This window comes from Cucurbita pepo, chromosome LG01, assembly GCF_002806865.2.
Source record: "Cucurbita pepo subsp. pepo cultivar mu-cu-16 chromosome LG01, ASM280686v2, whole genome shotgun sequence".
Lineage (NCBI taxonomy): Eukaryota > Viridiplantae > Streptophyta > Magnoliopsida > Cucurbitales > Cucurbitaceae > Cucurbita > Cucurbita pepo.
This window is the reverse complement of record NC_036638.1, coordinates 20223312-20238647: the sequence shown is the minus strand read 5'-3', so window position 1 is coordinate 20238647 and position 15336 is coordinate 20223312. Positions and strand designations below refer to the sequence as shown.

Genomic DNA, 15336 nt, shown 5'->3' with positions numbered 1-15336 from the left:
AAAATAAACAAATTACTCGCAAATTTATAAAATTTATAAAATATAATAAGCTCAAATTTAAGTACTAAATATATAATATAATCTTCTTTTTTAATAAAATGATTAATAAAAATTTATGCAAATTCATACCAAAGTATATGGGGGAAAGAGACAGAAAAAATACCATGGAGTATAAAAGTGAAAGAAATAAGGAATTAAATATTTATTTTCCCTTTTTTTGTGCAGTTGAAGAGCTGTTTATTTTCACAGATAAGTCACCAAAACAGAGCCTTTTTTGGCCTTTAATCTCGTGAACCAACACTGCCCCAACTGCCCCAATCCCCCCGTTTTCACACCAATAAAGAACCAAACCAAAATCAAATACATTGACTGCTGTTTCGGTTTACAGTTCACTGGTTTCTGCATGAACCACATTATGAACCTTAAGCTATTTTTCTGCTATAAATATGTCTCCATTCCCCTCTCCTTCTTCCTCACCTCAAACAACATCAACACTGCCATCTAAAAATGATTTGCCTCCTCATTTTAATCGCTCTCAACTTCAGTCTCCTCGACCTCTCACAGGCCAGGCACCACAACAACCTCCCTTCCGCCGCAGTCGTCGGTACCGTCTTCTGCGACACGTGTTTTCAAGACACGTTTTCTAAGACAAGTCACTTCATTTCAGGTACTTTACCAACTAGCTCGTAGAGTTAATATGATGTTGGTTTGTTCATATATTGATGTGTACTATTTAGGCGCGACGGTGGCTGTCGAATGTGGCAATGGGGGATCGAACCCGAGTTTTAGAGACGAAGTAAAGACAGACAAAACAGGGGAATTCAAGATTCAGCTGCCAGTTTCAGTGAGGAAGATTGAGGAATGTTATGTGCGGTTAATAAGAAGCAGTGAACCATATTGTGCGGTGGCTGCAAGAGCCAAATCATCATCGCTTAAGCTCAAGTCAAGAAAACAAGGCATGCATGTGTTCTCGGCTGGATTCTTCACTTTCAAGCCTCTTAAACAGCCAAAACTTTGCAGCCATAACTCACATTTTAATGAATTTGATGACACGAAACAAGTCGTTGACTTCCCGGGGTTACCGGCTCCGATCCAGAACCCGACCGTGCCGAACGTTCCTCGGATTTACGATAACCTTCCGCCTCTACCTCTTCTTCCTGGACTTCCTCCATTGCCTCAACTTCCTCCTCTCCCTCCTCTTCCACCTCTCCCTGTTTTTCCATTGTTTCCACCAAAAAAGGATGATGAAAATGTACAAACTCCAAAGATAAGTCAAAACCCGGACCTGTTTCATCCACAAACTCTCCTTCCAATTCCATCTTTAAAGCCTTTCAGGCCACATTTTGTTATGCCTCCACATAAGCTGCGCCACCATCCTCTCACGCATGGTCCTACACCGCCCTCAGCCGCTGCCGCGGCGGGCGAGTTGGCTCCGTCCCCGCCGCTCCCTTTTTCACTCCCATCCATCCCTAACATGCCCGAGATCTCCTCACCTCCAAAGCAAACTTCTCCTTAAAAAATTATAACGACCCTAGTTTTCGAAGGACCATCGTCACAAAAATAAAACTTTAAATTAGTAATTTTTACTTGAACTGATGTACTTATTTTCTAGTACGAATTAATAATCGTGAAGGAAATTATCAATGAATTTGAGAGTAAATTGTGGGATTTGACGTTTTGGATAAGATTGATCATATAATTATTCAAATGTCAAATAGATTAAATTGGACGATTGATCCAATTGCTTTTGTTTGTTATAGATTTTGTTCTTTTGTGATCAATAATTTGAATACGTTATATTATTTTTCTAAATTTTGTTTAAAAAAAAAAAAAAATCGTTGTAAAAGGATATAAATTCGGACCTTAGAAAAAAAGAAGTGAAATCTTTTCCAAGCAAGAACAAAATTATTTTATCCTTTTTGGCACGAGACAAATTATACATTTGATTGGAGAGGGGATAATAAATGTTGTTATCGGTTGATGAAGATTCAAATCCCGAAAATAAATTTAGGTTGGAATTGGTACCAAATTCTAAATTGGTAGCAGTTCTTGGGGGAGTAGAACATAGTGGAGATTAAATTAGAGCGTTCTATCGAACAAAACCATCGAAGCAAAGGAGTCACCGGGAGCGCGATATAGAGATAAACAGAGGGAAAGAGGGGAAGAGGGCAGTAGCTTTATTTTCGCGGAATTCGTAGCTTTAATTTCATCGCCTTCAATTCCTTTTTCCAATCTAAACGCCCCTTCAAACGCGCAATCTTGATTTAGCTTGAAATCCCAATTATCTGCGTGCGTGATTTTTCCCAAAAAGTGCACGTATATATTTTCCGTATATTCTCCCAATTTCCGTCTTCCAGGTTTCTCTGTCCTCCACCCACCCACCCACTTTAGCCTCTCATAAAACCCCTTAATCGGGACATTATTTCTGTCTTTCTCTTGTGTCCAAATCTCAACAATTATGAAGCGATGAAAATCAAAGGTNATCTTCTCCCTCCACTTTACTGCTCTTTCAAGGTGCGCTTCTATTTTTCTCCTTTTTCGTATGAATAGTTCAAGGGCATCCCGATGATCGCCCCAAATTTTTATTGTTCTGTATTGGGATTCTCCGTTTTTTTCATGATTTGTGCGTATTCATGGTCCGATCGTCTATTTTTTGAGTTTTTTCTTGTGGGATTGTCGTGTAATTTCAATAGTTTTTGATGATCATGATCAGCTTGGTATGCTATTGATGTTGTCAAGGTATCTTGTTTCCTCCTCATCAAAGGAAAGAATATGTGTTTTCAGAGGTCACCCAGAAAAAAGATTTCAATTTCGTTAGACGAGCGGGTAATTTTGACGAAGATTATGGCATTTTATTAACCCTTTTATTGATTTCTGGCTGTTTCAACAAATTTTTGTTTCATTATTGTGATGATTGCAGCAAAGGATTGCTGCCGACAGATTTATGTTCCTTGAAATAATGCCGATTGTTGGTTTAATGAACGATCTTAGTAGAATTTTTTTGATTTGACTTGCTTTCTTGGCGATCGCATAGGCATTTATGCATCATAGTCGGTTTAAGGATAATCCCTTGGGATCCTCATTTCATTAACAGTATTACTGAACTGTGGCTGCTTATTTTACAGGTGAAAATCACAGTTTGAAAATCCAGTTTATTCAAATTGAAGAGGGAGGGTACTAGTTCGTGGAGGAAATAGTACTTCTGCGGGCTTATGTACTCTCGTATCCATTTGCCAACATAATCATTGGCCAATAATTTTGAACTTGAATGCAAGTGAATAGCTGAATTGATCTATCTGTTGACTTGGGAATCTGCTGGATTAGATAATCGAGAATTTTAAGAGATTTGTAGGCGTTGGCACAATGGGTGCTGTCTGCTGCTGTTTGAGCATGGACGATTTTGAAGACTATGTCAATCCTAATAGTTCGGTATATAGGAATTGCACCTGTCTTAGTTGCTTCATTCAGAATTTCTTAAACGCCGTAAGCCCTATTTTCGTTGCATTATTTTGCGATTGTGTCACTATGAAGGATGAAAATTTCGTTATTTCATAAATAACGTGTTTTGTTCGAATGCTCATAATGGTGAAAATTCGAAGAAAATGTTGTGAACATTAATGCTTCTCACTTCATTGTATGCCATTGTATTGTGTTATTTGTTTGCGTTTGTCTTTCCATATTTTCTTGCTTTATGATGCGCGCATAAGTAAATATATATAACCCATAACGCACATCAAACTATCATCTTCTTATGGAAAGCGCTTGTAAGTTGTTTCTCAAGCTTCACAAGTGTTTAGCTGTAGTTACGAACTCTGTTCTTATGATAATCGTATGACTCTGCTTTCCGTCTTATTTTCTCTAGTACACATTGATTTTTCGAAGAGGAGAAGTGCATCCTGTCTCTTCATCAATTCAAGGGGCGACATCCATGAGTTCTGCATCATCGACAGATAACTCTTTATCTGAAATATACCGCTCACCTCCAAGGCCATTGCCATATGATGCTGACCCCAGATACATCCGCTTGCAGCGGGATGGATTGATTTCTAGACGCGAGAAGGGCTCAAGCCATTTACATGAGGAGTCAGAACCTCTAAGAGGTGAAGTAGATACAGATTCAGATTCTTTGGGCTCGGCAGGCAAATGGAATGGATCTGCTTGTCTTGACGAATCTAAAGAAAATCTTGGCAAGTCATCTCTAAAGATCCCATCAACTAAATCTACCACTGGAGCAGGGTATGCTTATACATCTTCGGAAGACGAGGATGTCTGTCCAACATGTCTTGAAGGTTGATTTTTTTTATAACTTCATTTTATCCTTGATTTTATTTAATTGCTCATCAAAATCTATGATTTTGGCCCTCAATATTCTTGTTTTTTGAGCTTATAGGGGATAAACAAGCTACTAATCCACACGTTTTTTGACATGCCGAAATTTCATTCTGCTCGTTAAATTTTCCTTTTTTTCCCTAGCAGAATATACCTCAGAGAATCCCAAGATAGTGACAAAATGCTGTCATCACTTTCACCTTGGATGTATCTATGAGTGGATGGAGAGAAGTGATAACTGCCCAGTTTGTGGCAAGGTATGCCTCTTTTTCTCCATCATATCATATGAGCTTGTTCAATACCTATCTCAAAGCCACCCTATTACGAGTGACTCAGATTGATGTTCGGATCTTTTTATGTTTTGGAAGTTCTGTGTTTCGTAAGCGTCGACGCAATTGATTTTAAGATTAATATTTCTTGGTACTTCAGTATGGATTGAGCGTAAGGACCATTCCGGATTTGCAGAACCATCGTGGTTCGTTTAGAAATTGAAAAAATTTCTGGTTAACATAGATGATCTATATGATCCATTTATTTATGTCTATCCTATCCTATATTCGTGTCATCTTCGTTTGGAACTGACTGGTTAAGCTACGTTAGAATAACTCCTATAAAAAAAACTTGTAGAACATCAGAAGTTTAAGAGAACACATCATTTTTCTTTTTCTTATGTGCTTCTTAGAATGGGATCATTCAATTTCATTTTGTGTTTTTGTTGATAACCTGAGGGACCTCAAGCTAACCTGGGGGCACCTACACCCGCCCCTAGGATTGAAACCCCATGTGACCTCTGGGTAGGTGTCGTGCGCCTTTAGCGGAGGGGCCACCCCTTTGGGCACTAGTTGATCTCGTTTTGACGTAAATATTTATGCTTGATTGAGATACACTACACCATTTTGTGATATTCAATTGGTCGGGTAGTGCTTCGGCGCTTTTTGGTATAATAACTGATGTTCTTTTCCTCAGCTCCTTCACTATGATCTTGAAACGCGATCCTTAGATGCTCATCTCTAAGTATAAAATGGCGTATTATCTTACATAGTATAAAATCATTCCTTGTTGATGTTTTTGTGTTTAAAATCTGTGGGGTTTTCTGTTTGTTTTGAGGAGCTGATTAATAGTAGCATAAGATTATTTGATTTGTAAACTAGGAGTAGGAAGGAAACAGCCCAAGTTTGGATGGGTTTCATTGACTTTTGTTTTTCATGCCACTGTTTGAATATCTTAGGTAATGGCATTTGATGAAACGACTTGATTGTTCGTGTCGTGTCGTGGATGAAGGCAGCAGCAGCAGCAGCACCTCGGGCATAATAACCAACAGGAAGATGGTGATTTGTGAATATTGCAGGATAATATTTTTCAACCATAGTAAATATTATGAATGAAAGTCTAACCAAGGTTGGATCCATCTGTTTCCTCTCTCTCTCTCTCTCTCTCTCTCTCTCTCTCTCTTGTTCTTCATTTTTCAAAGAGATTCAAAGATTATTTCTAAGTTATACAGTGTTGTTGAAACCGATGTTTCACCAAAATATATGATGTTATAGGGGGAAGAAAAACAGGTGTTGTGAATGACTGAGAAATCTTTCCATCCCATGTTTGGTGTTTTTTCCTTTTCTTTTCTTGAAAATGGAATATGATCACCTTTCAATCATCTCATCTCATCTCATCTCATCTTCTGAATGAAACTGCTTAAATCATTCAATCATATTGAGTTCAATTCAGCTTATTCCTTGTGTTTATGTCTTTGTTTGGGATTATGCGTTGAGGTGTGTGGACAATGTCATTGATCAATGAAGATCTTCTTTTTGAAGTGAATTCCTCCGAATTTGCTTCAACTTAAACTGGGTAGACTCGATCAAATTGTCATTAAAAACCAGAATTTAATGCTATAGTCTTAGATGCTTAAGTTGGTTTCCAAGGCCAAGTTGTGTAATAAACAATTCATAGCATAATTATTTTCTCGGTATCAAATGCACTTAATGTCGTGCCATATTGATAACTCATGATATTTCGTTCAATCATAAATAAAAAGTTAAGTTCGATAAAAATAAAAACCGACAAAACTAATAGATATTCACCACATGCTAATTGAGTAAAGGGTCCACTAGTTCCACTATCAGCTTGCTTCTCCTAATGTCAACACCAAGAAGAAGGTCGTTTACACGCTTAACTTGTATTGGCAACATCGACCTATCTATATCCAACGTGAGATACCAATTGCCTTAGTTAGAAGGAAGGCGTTCTCGAGACATAGCTTTCTAAGNCCCAGTTTGTGGCAAGGTATGCCTCTTTTTCTCCATCATATCATATGAGCTTGTTCAATACCTATCTCAAAGCCACCCTATTACGAGTGACTCAGATTGATGTTCGGATCTTTTTATGTTTTGGAAGTTCTGTGTTTCGTAAGCGTCGACGCAATTGATTTTAAGATTAATATTTCTTGGTACTTCAGTATGGATTGAGCGTAAGGACCATTCCGGATTTGCAGAACCATCGTGGTTCGTTTAGAAATTGAAAAAATTTCTGGTTAACATAGATGATCTATATGATCCATTTATTTATGTCTATCCTATCCTATATTCGTGTCATCTTCGTTTGGAACTGACTGGTTAAGCTACGTTAGAATAACTCCTATAAAAAAAACTTGTAGAACATCAGAAGTTTAAGAGAACACATCATTTTTCTTTTTCTTATGTGCTTCTTAGAATGGGATCATTCAATTTCATTTTGTGTTTTTGTTGATAACCTGAGGGACCTCAAGCTAACCTGGGGGCACCTACACCCGCCCCTAGGATTGAAACCCCATGTGACCTCTGGGTAGGTGTCGTGCGCCTTTAGCGGAGGGGCCACCCCTTTGGGCACTAGTTGATCTCGTTTTGACGTAAATATTTATGCTTGATTGAGATACACTACACCATTTTGTGATATTCAATTGGTCGGGTAGTGCTTCGGCGCTTTTTGGTATAATAACTGATGTTCTTTTCCTCAGCTCCTTCACTATGATCTTGAAACGCGATCCTTAGATGCTCATCTCTAAGTATAAAATGGCGTATTATCTTACATAGTATAAAATCATTCCTTGTTGATGTTTTTGTGTTTAAAATCTGTGGGGTTTTCTGTTTGTTTTGAGGAGCTGATTAATAGTAGCATAAGATTATTTGATTTGTAAACTAGGAGTAGGAAGGAAACAGCCCAAGTTTGGATGGGTTTCATTGACTTTTGTTTTTCATGCCACTGTTTGAATATCTTAGGTAATGGCATTTGATGAAACGACTTGATTGTTCGTGTCGTGTCGTGGATGAAGGCAGCAGCAGCAGCAGCACCTCGGGCATAATAACCAACAGGAAGATGGTGATTTGTGAATATTGCAGGATAATATTTTTCAACCATAGTAAATATTATGAATGAAAGTCTAACCAAGGTTGGATCCATCTGTTTCCTCTCTCTCTCTCTCTCTCTCTCTCTCTCTCTCTCTTGTTCTTCATTTTTCAAAGAGATTCAAAGATTATTTCTAAGTTATACAGTGTTGTTGAAACCGATGTTTCACCAAAATATATGATGTTATAGGGGGAAGAAAAACAGGTGTTGTGAATGACTGAGAAATCTTTCCATCCCATGTTTGGTGTTTTTTCCTTTTCTTTTCTTGAAAATGGAATATGATCACCTTTCAATCATCTCATCTCATCTCATCTCATCTTCTGAATGAAACTGCTTAAATCATTCAATCATATTGAGTTCAATTCAGCTTATTCCTTGTGTTTATGTCTTTGTTTGGGATTATGCGTTGAGGTGTGTGGACAATGTCATTGATCAATGAAGATCTTCTTTTTGAAGTGAATTCCTCCGAATTTGCTTCAACTTAAACTGGGTAGACTCGATCAAATTGTCATTAAAAACCAGAATTTAATGCTATAGTCTTAGATGCTTAAGTTGGTTTCCAAGGCCAAGTTGTGTAATAAACAATTCATAGCATAATTATTTTCTCGGTATCAAATGCACTTAATGTCGTGCCATATTGATAACTCATGATATTTCGTTCAATCATAAATAAAAAGTTAAGTTCGATAAAAATAAAAACCGACAAAACTAATAGATATTCACCACATGCTAATTGAGTAAAGGGTCCACTAGTTCCACTATCAGCTTGCTTCTCCTAATGTCAACACCAAGAAGAAGGTCGTTTACACGCTTAACTTGTATTGGCAACATCGACCTATCTATATCCAACGTGAGATACCAATTGCCTTAGTTAGAAGGAAGGCGTTCTCGAGACATAGCTTTCTAAGTAGAATCCGAAATTCCAGCGATTACCAAGTGACCCATTAACTAATCTTTCTGACAACTGCTCAGCTTCCTAGGTGCCGGGTGTGAAGCTGCTACTAATAAAGACTAATCAATGTTTAAGAATACCTGGAATCAGATAATTGTTTCAACCAACTTTAGAAAATTAATTTTGAGGAAATATGTAATTTATTTATTTAATATATTTTTTTGTCCGAATAATATATATATTATTGATTTATTATACTTAAATCATAAACTATAATTATTTTATAAATTAGGATGAATTAATTAATTGAATTTATTCCAAATAAGAGTAAATGTTATAATAATTTTATACGAATAAATAATATTTTGTATAGCTCTAGCAATTACTACTAACAATAGTTAAGAGATTGTTGGTTTTCCAAGACGCTCATGATATCTTCACTCATCTTTTCAGAGGTTTGGTTGGAAATGAATTAAGAGGTCGTTTAAGAAACCGTGTGAAGATTTCAGGCAACATTGTCTTGGTATTCTCCGCTTGAACAAATAGCAAATTCAATCTCTCAGCAGCAACAGAATCAATGAAAATTCAACTCCTAATCACACAAAATCATAGATCCAGTAATCCTAAGACACAAACATGCCTTCAAGGCAACAAAAGAACTAGTAAGCATCCACAAATTTCCTGCACATTGATAAAAACAGATCACGGATCGCTTGATGAGCAAATGGTGGAACAGGATACGTACCCTAGTTCTACCGCCAAATTTCGCCAACAAGCGGGATCACGAATTTCTAATCTCGGTTCCTTCAAAGTTCAATTTGACAGGCGAACACAGATCCAAAAACCGATAAACACGAAAAATAATTACTCAATACAGCGCCGGCTGCCTCCATAATAAATGTCCACAAGACGTAATCCATTTGCTCTTGAAGGAAAGGAGATTTCAAGCAGTAATCCCGACTTTCGCGACAGTAGTGATCACGAGGAGGATGAATACCCGCTCTTGCTCGAAGGGATGATTCATTCCGGACGGATGAACTTCAACGAAAAAATTCTCAAATCGAAGCGGTTTATATTTTGATGAAATTTTTATGTTTGTAAATTGTAATATATATAGGAAGGGCCGAATGCAGAAGAGTTGGGCCGGGCCCAATACCAGGCTTATCCAGGCAACCCGCCCCATCTCCAAGTTTCGCGGAACAACAGAAGGCGGCGATCGTTTTCTTGCAACTATTTATTTCCTTTCCTTCTAACTTCCTTTCCATTTCAAACTTTCTTCTCTGATCCTGTTCCTCAGGTACTCTCCGCTTTCCCTCTAATCATCTCTCTCTTTAAATTTTCACATATTTTTACTGTCTGAACCATATCATACGGCTGACGACAACTCAGGAAAAGGTCCGCCCTTTTCGTGAGTAGTTACGATTTTCCTGTTTTTTTTTTTTTTTTTTTTTTTTTTTTTTTTTTTTTTTTTTTTTTTTTTNTTTTTTTTTTTTTTTTTTTTTTTTTTTTTTGTCGTCGGTCCATCGATTGGAACGAGGCTTGAGAAATTAGAACGAATAATGCGGTGGTCTTCATTTTTTCTTTTCTGCATGATATCTTTCATTTCCAATTTCTGTTTGATTTCTTCTTTGGAGCTGAACTATTTGTTGTCCATGGAATTTTTCGAATCTTTTAGGGGCAAGAAATGGATATTAACGATGTGTTTGGGATGACCCAGAATAGTAGCCTGCCAAGAAAGAGTGCAATTTATGTTTGGGGTTATAATCAATCGGGCCAGACGGGTCGAAAGGGGAAGGATCATCAATTAAGGGTTCCTAGGCAGCTCCGTCCTGATCTTTTTGGATGCCCAGTGGAAGCTAATTGTCGATGGCTGGATATTGATTGTGGTCGTGAACATACGGCTGCTGTGGCTTCTGATGGGTCACTTTTTACCTGGGGTTTGGCCTATTCCTACTTTCTGATGACCCGAGATTTCGTTTCTTTTGATATGTTTATAAGCAAGTTTATTCTTTCGTTTAAAGCTCTTGGAATACAGGCTTTTTTCTCCGATCTTTTGGGTTTATTCCAAATTTCCGGACCATTCGGAAAATTGAAATAATAACATATGGACAATGACAATAATTTTAGCAGATATCAATGAGAGTTTGATTATTTGTGGTACCCTGTGACTCATCTGACGTTACCCAAAAGTTTCAGATCGATGAATTGTAGCAATATTAAACGAAAACGATGTTGTATTTGTGTATTGGTTTCCATGGGCGTCCATCTGGCTCCTCTTTGTCTGCTTGAACCTTTTATTTGCAGAATTTGTGTGTTTTTCTTTTCCCCTGCAGTGCGCGTGAAGGTGCTCGGTTTTGATATAGGATTTTTTTTCCTTTTCAAATTATAACTATCAGGTGCAAATGATTTTGGTCAACTGGGAGATGGAACTGAGGAAAAGAGCAAAGAGCCAAAGAAAGTGAAGCAATTGCAGACGGAGTTTGTGAAATCTGTTTCCTGTGGAGCACATTGTACTGCTGCTATTGCAGAACCTCGCGAGAATGATGGCACGATTTCAACTAGTAGACTCTGGATTTGGGGACAAAATCAGGTTTTAGTTTACTTGTTTTAAATATTGATGTTCTTTTGTGAACTTTTCTGCATTTTCAGCAACTCCTCTCTTATCACAGGGATCCAATTTGCCACGCTTATTTTGGGGAGCCTTCACACCAAACACGGTATGTTTCTAATATTTAGCAAGCGAATATCATGTGTCTGTAGTGTATATATTTAAATTTTTTAAAAATCTCAGTATTTTGTCAGTTTCTTTTTCACTTTTTCTTCTCTCTTTTATTTTATTGTTCCAATAACGAGCCTAGTTCATGTACGTAATCTGTCCTCTCATTTATTGTCTACCATTCTTTCATTTTCCTCTCTATGGGAGAAGCATCCATCATTTTAATCACTTTGGGAAGACTTACCTTATTTGCTGAAATTTTCACACTATTCTAATAACCTTGGCTTCAGCTAATTCAATGTAATAACTGTTCTGTTATTTTGGTTCTCTTCTCTATTTTGAAGTTCCTCTAAGATTCGACAGTGTCGTGATAATATAGAATTGTCTTCAGCTGATACAGAATTTAGTGTTGAATCAACATGGTATAGAGTTATTAGATAATAGAATGAGAACGATAGTCGATTACTACTTTGCAGTTAATATTCCTTAAAACAATTACCTAAGGACATTCTCTTTGCTGTAGATTATTCGTCAAGTGTCCTGTGGGGCAGTTCATGTAGTGGCATTATCGGACGATGGGCAAATGCAAGCATGGGGTGAGTTCATCTGGATTTCATTAAAGTTGACCTTTTAAAGTTTAAGAAATTTTTTAGTGAAGTTGATTTCTACTTGTATACATTTAGTGGTGCTATTGTATATTGGGAATCTACCCGTAGTGAGTTGGAAGCAGGAGAGAACCTTGAATATTGGGAATCTATCCTTAGTGAGTTTTTATCTAGTTTCCTGCCACCTCAATAATAATACAATCCCTATTCTGGTTGACCAGGCTACAATGAGTATGGTCAGCTAGGCAGGGGTGTTACGTCCGAAGGTCTACAAGGAGCTCGCATTATAAGTGCTTATGCAAAGTTCCTTGATGAGGCCCCTGAGCTTGTAAAGATTACTAAAGTGTCGTGTGGGGAGTACCATTCTGCAGCTATATCTGAAAACGGCGAGGTGTAAGTGATCCAAAGGACAAACTAACTGGAAAAGAAGTTTTTATTTTTAAGTTTGTGAACTGTGGTCGTCCACAGATCACATTGGTCTCAAGGTTTGGAATTTTCTAACAGAATTCCCATATAATGGAGAATAAATTGGATGATCAATGCACTGTGATGTCGTGGACACCCGTTCCACTGATTGACTATCAAATGATGAAGTTCTTACATAGAATTTCCTTCTTCAAATTATGTGTTTAATATCAAAACATGAGTGCATGCCATTCACACATACTCTCTTTGAATTTTTTTAGTTTAGTTTGGTGCATCATTGATTTCTTGTGTCAATTTATGGTGACGAACTCATGTAGTTTCTACTTAGGAATTTGAAAGTTTATGGAGTTTCGCATGTGCAATTCTATTATGCGAGTTAGCTATCGAAAGAAATTTGTGAATTAGAGGAAAAAAGAAGGAAAGGGAACTAAGCTATTGAACTCTTATTGTCGAGGAACTAAGACACCTATTTACCAACTTGTTAGATCCAATGTGTATGACTAGTTTTAGTTTTGATCCCATAAATGCTCTATTTATCAATTTTGCTCTGTACCTTCAGCTATACATGGGGACTAGGAAGTATGGGTCAACTTGGTCACTGTTCCCCTCAGTCTGTGGACAAAGAGTTGATACCTCGGAGAGTTGTTGCTCTTGATGGAATATGGATAAAGGATATCGCATGTGGCGGAGTCCACACATGTGCCATTACTCAAAAAGGCTCTTTATATGCATGGGGTGGCGGTCAAGTTGGACAATTAGGTCTCGGGCCCCAGACTGGGTTTTTTTCATGTGTCGTGGGTGACTCAGAGAAGTTTCTTCGAAATCTACCTGTATTAGTTGTCCCAAATGGTGTTCTACATGTTGCTTGTGGACATTCACATACTCTTGTTTCAATGAAGGATGGAAGGATCCATGGGTGGGGTTACAATAGCTATGGTCAGGCAGCTAATGAGAAATCTACATATGCTTGGTATCCATCTCCTATTGATTGGTACGTATACGGTTGTTCGACATATTTGTTTACGTGTTCATAATGGTAGATTCACATTTATAAAATTTTAAATTTCCAGGTGTGTGGGAGAAGTGCGAAAACTAGCAGCTGGTGGTGGACATTCAGCTGTCTTAACAGATGCTTGTTCCTTGAAGGAGCTGTGTGAGTTCAGGCTTGCTGATACTGTTAACTTGCAGAATGCTTCCGAAATAGAAGATGTTGCATCCAGGACGGGATCGGATGCTTTAGCACGCCTTTGTGGACGACTTAAGTATTACTCTTTCATGCATATCCTCGTTTATACTTGCATTAGGCACATATCTCTTCAACTTGCTATTTTCATGCAGGGAGTCTCTACTCGATGGCCATTGTGAATACGAAGAAGGCGAAACCAGCCATGGAAAGAAATGAAATAGAGGAAACACAGAGGACAGAAGAAGAAGAATTGAATGCAGTCTGCCAATAACTTATCAGTCGGTATTCTTCTTTCATTCTTCTCCCATCAGCATAGAAATATCGAAATGATTAAATCTAGGCGGTATACTGTGTGTGATGATGAATTGTATTACTTTTTGGCATCTGATAAACATTGCCAATCATGAACTTGATCTGTATCATCAAATATACTTATTTGGTCACATTGACCATTTCTCTTCCCAGGGTTCATAATCCATCCATATTCTAATAGCAAACTTGTATTATGTCGTTGAATCTATAGTCAACATTGTTTCTTAAAAAGATAGGTTCCCCATTACAAAAGGTTGTTTGAATCTTCCCAAAGGCCACCCCATAAGTAGCTCTCTTCCGCCGCCGCAGCTGCCGCCCAAGTTGCAAAATCTTCATACACCATTGACAAGTAGCTCTGATCAGCCGCCATGGCTGCAGGCTCTGTAAAAACCATCCCTAATTCATCATTGTCTCTTTCATATGGCTTCATCATATCTTTCTCCTCTCTGTCTTGTTCAAAGCTGATTGGTGGTGATGTTTTGTTGTCTGGTTGTGGAACAACCATTTGAGCCTCTCTCTTTGGCTTCATCTTCTTGAAATGCGTTCTCCAGTAATTTTTTATTTCATTATCAGTTCTTCCCGGTAAATATCTTGCTATGGTTGACCATCTGTCAGTTAAAACATTATCCATTTGGTTAAGAGAGAGATGGGTAAAAAAAATATTGAGAGAGGAATATGTGAGATCCTACATCGATCGATTATAGAGAGAAATGAGTGCCAACGAGGATGTTGGGCTTCGAAGGTTGGCAGATTATTTGATCTCACATCAGTTAGAGAGGAGAATGAAATATTTTTTATAAGGATGTGGAAACCTCTCCTAGGAAACGCGTTTTAAAAACCTTGAGGGGAAGTCCATAAAGAAAAGCCCAAAAGTGTTATAGAATAATTACTTACTTGTTGCCCCAAAGAGCGTGAAGTTCTATGATAATGCCTTCCTCAAGAGGAGTGAGATGGCCTCTCTTAAGACCTGGTCTAAGATAATTCACCCATCTCAATCTGCAACTTTTTCCCGTTCTATTCAAACCTGAAAAAGATTGATTTTACATCTTTAACTCTAATCTTCTAGTTTAAAGGGAAAAAAAAAGGAAGAGAATATGTTTTTACGTGAACCAGTGGCAACAGAAGTCCATCTTCCTTCGCCATGCACTTTAACGTATTCAGACAACAACTTGTCTTCCTCAGGAGTCCATGGTCCCTTCCTCCATTCTTTTTCTTCTGCATCCATTTTTATATCTTCTTCTTCTTCTTCTGCTATATGACAACAAAAGGCTTGGTGTGATATCAATGGCTGCCTTTAACCTCTATTTATATACCCAATTCATTCAGTTCCTTCCATTGATTATGCCTTTCATTATCTATCATTTGAGTATGATATGATCTTTAAATCAGATCTTATTGGTGATTCCATTTCGTTCTTTTTCTTCCCCTACCTATAGGACTTTTAGTTCAAATATGTTATTGGTTTCTCTACCCCTTCATATATGGTCCTCAT

General features: G+C 37.7%; 4 protein-coding genes across 10 annotated transcripts; 3 read left to right on the top strand and 1 right to left on the bottom strand.

Annotated features, from left to right (window-relative positions):
• The first annotated feature begins 481 nt into the window (after nt 1–481).
• Nucleotides 482–1754, top strand: LOC111791493 (proline-rich protein 4-like). Its single transcript, XM_023672868.1, has 2 exons — nt 482–667; nt 738–1754. Exons 1-2 carry the CDS (start codon nt 508–510, stop codon nt 1514–1516), a joined length of 939 nt encoding a protein of 312 aa, XP_023528636.1. The 5' UTR covers nt 482–507; the 3' UTR covers nt 1517–1754.
• A 728-nt stretch (nt 1755–2482) lies between these two features.
• Nucleotides 2483–5920, top strand: LOC111807371 (E3 ubiquitin-protein ligase At3g02290). 4 transcript variants are annotated; one of them, XM_023693093.1, is made up of 5 exons: nt 2483–2514; nt 3126–3483; nt 3863–4289; nt 4477–4586; nt 5558–5920. In XM_023693093.1, exons 2-5 carry the CDS (start codon nt 3364–3366, stop codon nt 5582–5584), a joined length of 684 nt encoding a protein of 227 aa, XP_023548861.1. In that variant the 5' UTR covers nt 2483–2514; nt 3126–3363; the 3' UTR covers nt 5585–5920. The 4 variants fall into 4 exon arrangements, with proteins under 4 accessions (XP_023548861.1, XP_023548852.1, XP_023548844.1 ...); XM_023693084.1 differs by lacking the exon at nt 2483–2514 and adding an exon at nt 2521–2739; XM_023693076.1 differs by lacking the exon at nt 2483–2514 and adding an exon at nt 2521–2826.
• Nucleotides 5921–9762: 3842 nt separating this feature from the next.
• On the top strand, nt 9763–13992 carry LOC111811564 (ultraviolet-B receptor UVR8). 4 transcript variants are annotated; one of them, XM_023698477.1, is made up of 9 exons: nt 9763–9896; nt 10275–10536; nt 10996–11189; nt 11269–11316; nt 11839–11911; nt 12142–12313; nt 12906–13337; nt 13417–13608; nt 13685–13992. In XM_023698477.1, the coding sequence occupies exons 2-9, from the start codon at nt 10284–10286 to the stop codon at nt 13746–13748; spliced, it is 1428 nt and encodes a 475-aa protein (XP_023554245.1). In that variant the 5' UTR covers nt 9763–9896; nt 10275–10283; the 3' UTR covers nt 13749–13992. The 4 variants fall into 4 exon arrangements, with proteins under 4 accessions (XP_023554245.1, XP_023554270.1, XP_023554254.1 ...); XM_023698502.1 differs by lacking the exon at nt 9763–9896 and adding an exon at nt 9973–9994; XM_023698486.1 differs by lacking the exon at nt 9763–9896 and adding an exon at nt 9986–10007.
• An 83-nt stretch (nt 13993–14075) lies between these two features.
• LOC111811587 (transcription factor MYB59-like) lies at nt 14076–15089 on the bottom strand. The gene is made up of 3 exons (XM_023698516.1): nt 14949–15089; nt 14739–14868; nt 14076–14452 (listed from the first exon to the last, which is right to left on the bottom strand). The coding sequence occupies exons 1-3, from the start codon at nt 15067–15069 to the stop codon at nt 14089–14091; spliced, it is 615 nt and encodes a 204-aa protein (XP_023554284.1). The 5' UTR covers nt 15070–15089; the 3' UTR covers nt 14076–14088.
• Between the last annotated feature and the right edge of the window lie 247 nt (nt 15090–15336).

Bases quoted from the DNA above. Each gene is read 5' to 3' on its own strand.
- LOC111791493 (XM_023672868.1), top strand. From the start codon at position 508: ATGATTTGCCTCCTCATTTTAATCGCTCTCAACTTCAGTCTCCTCGAC. The intron at 668-737 runs GTACTTTACCAA...TGTACTATTTAG, and splicing joins GACAAGTCACTTCATTTCAG to GCGCGACGGTGGCTGTCGAA.
- LOC111807371 (XM_023693093.1), top strand. From the start codon at position 3,364: ATGGGTGCTGTCTGCTGCTGTTTGAGCATGGACGATTTTGAAGACTAT. The intron at 3,484-3,862 runs GTAAGCCCTATT...TATTTTCTCTAG, and splicing joins TTCAGAATTTCTTAAACGCC to TACACATTGATTTTTCGAAG. The intron at 4,587-5,557 runs GTATGCCTCTTT...TGAATATCTTAG, and splicing joins ACTGCCCAGTTTGTGGCAAG to GTAATGGCATTTGATGAAAC.
- LOC111811564 (XM_023698477.1), top strand. From the start codon at position 10,284: ATGGATATTAACGATGTGTTTGGGATGACCCAGAATAGTAGCCTGCCA. The intron at 10,537-10,995 runs GTTTGGCCTATT...TATAACTATCAG, and splicing joins TGGGTCACTTTTTACCTGGG to GTGCAAATGATTTTGGTCAA. The intron at 12,314-12,905 runs GTAAGTGATCCA...CTGTACCTTCAG, and splicing joins ATATCTGAAAACGGCGAGGT to CTATACATGGGGACTAGGAA.
- LOC111811587 (XM_023698516.1), bottom strand. From the start codon at position 15,069: ATGGATGCAGAAGAAAAAGAATGGAGGAAGGGACCATGGACTCCTGAG. The intron at 14,869-14,948 runs GTAAAAACATAT...AATCTTTTTCAG, and splicing joins TTCTGTTGCCACTGGTTCAC to GTTTGAATAGAACGGGAAAA. The intron at 14,453-14,738 runs GTAAGTAATTAT...TTTAACTGACAG, and splicing joins CACGCTCTTTGGGGCAACAA to ATGGTCAACCATAGCAAGAT.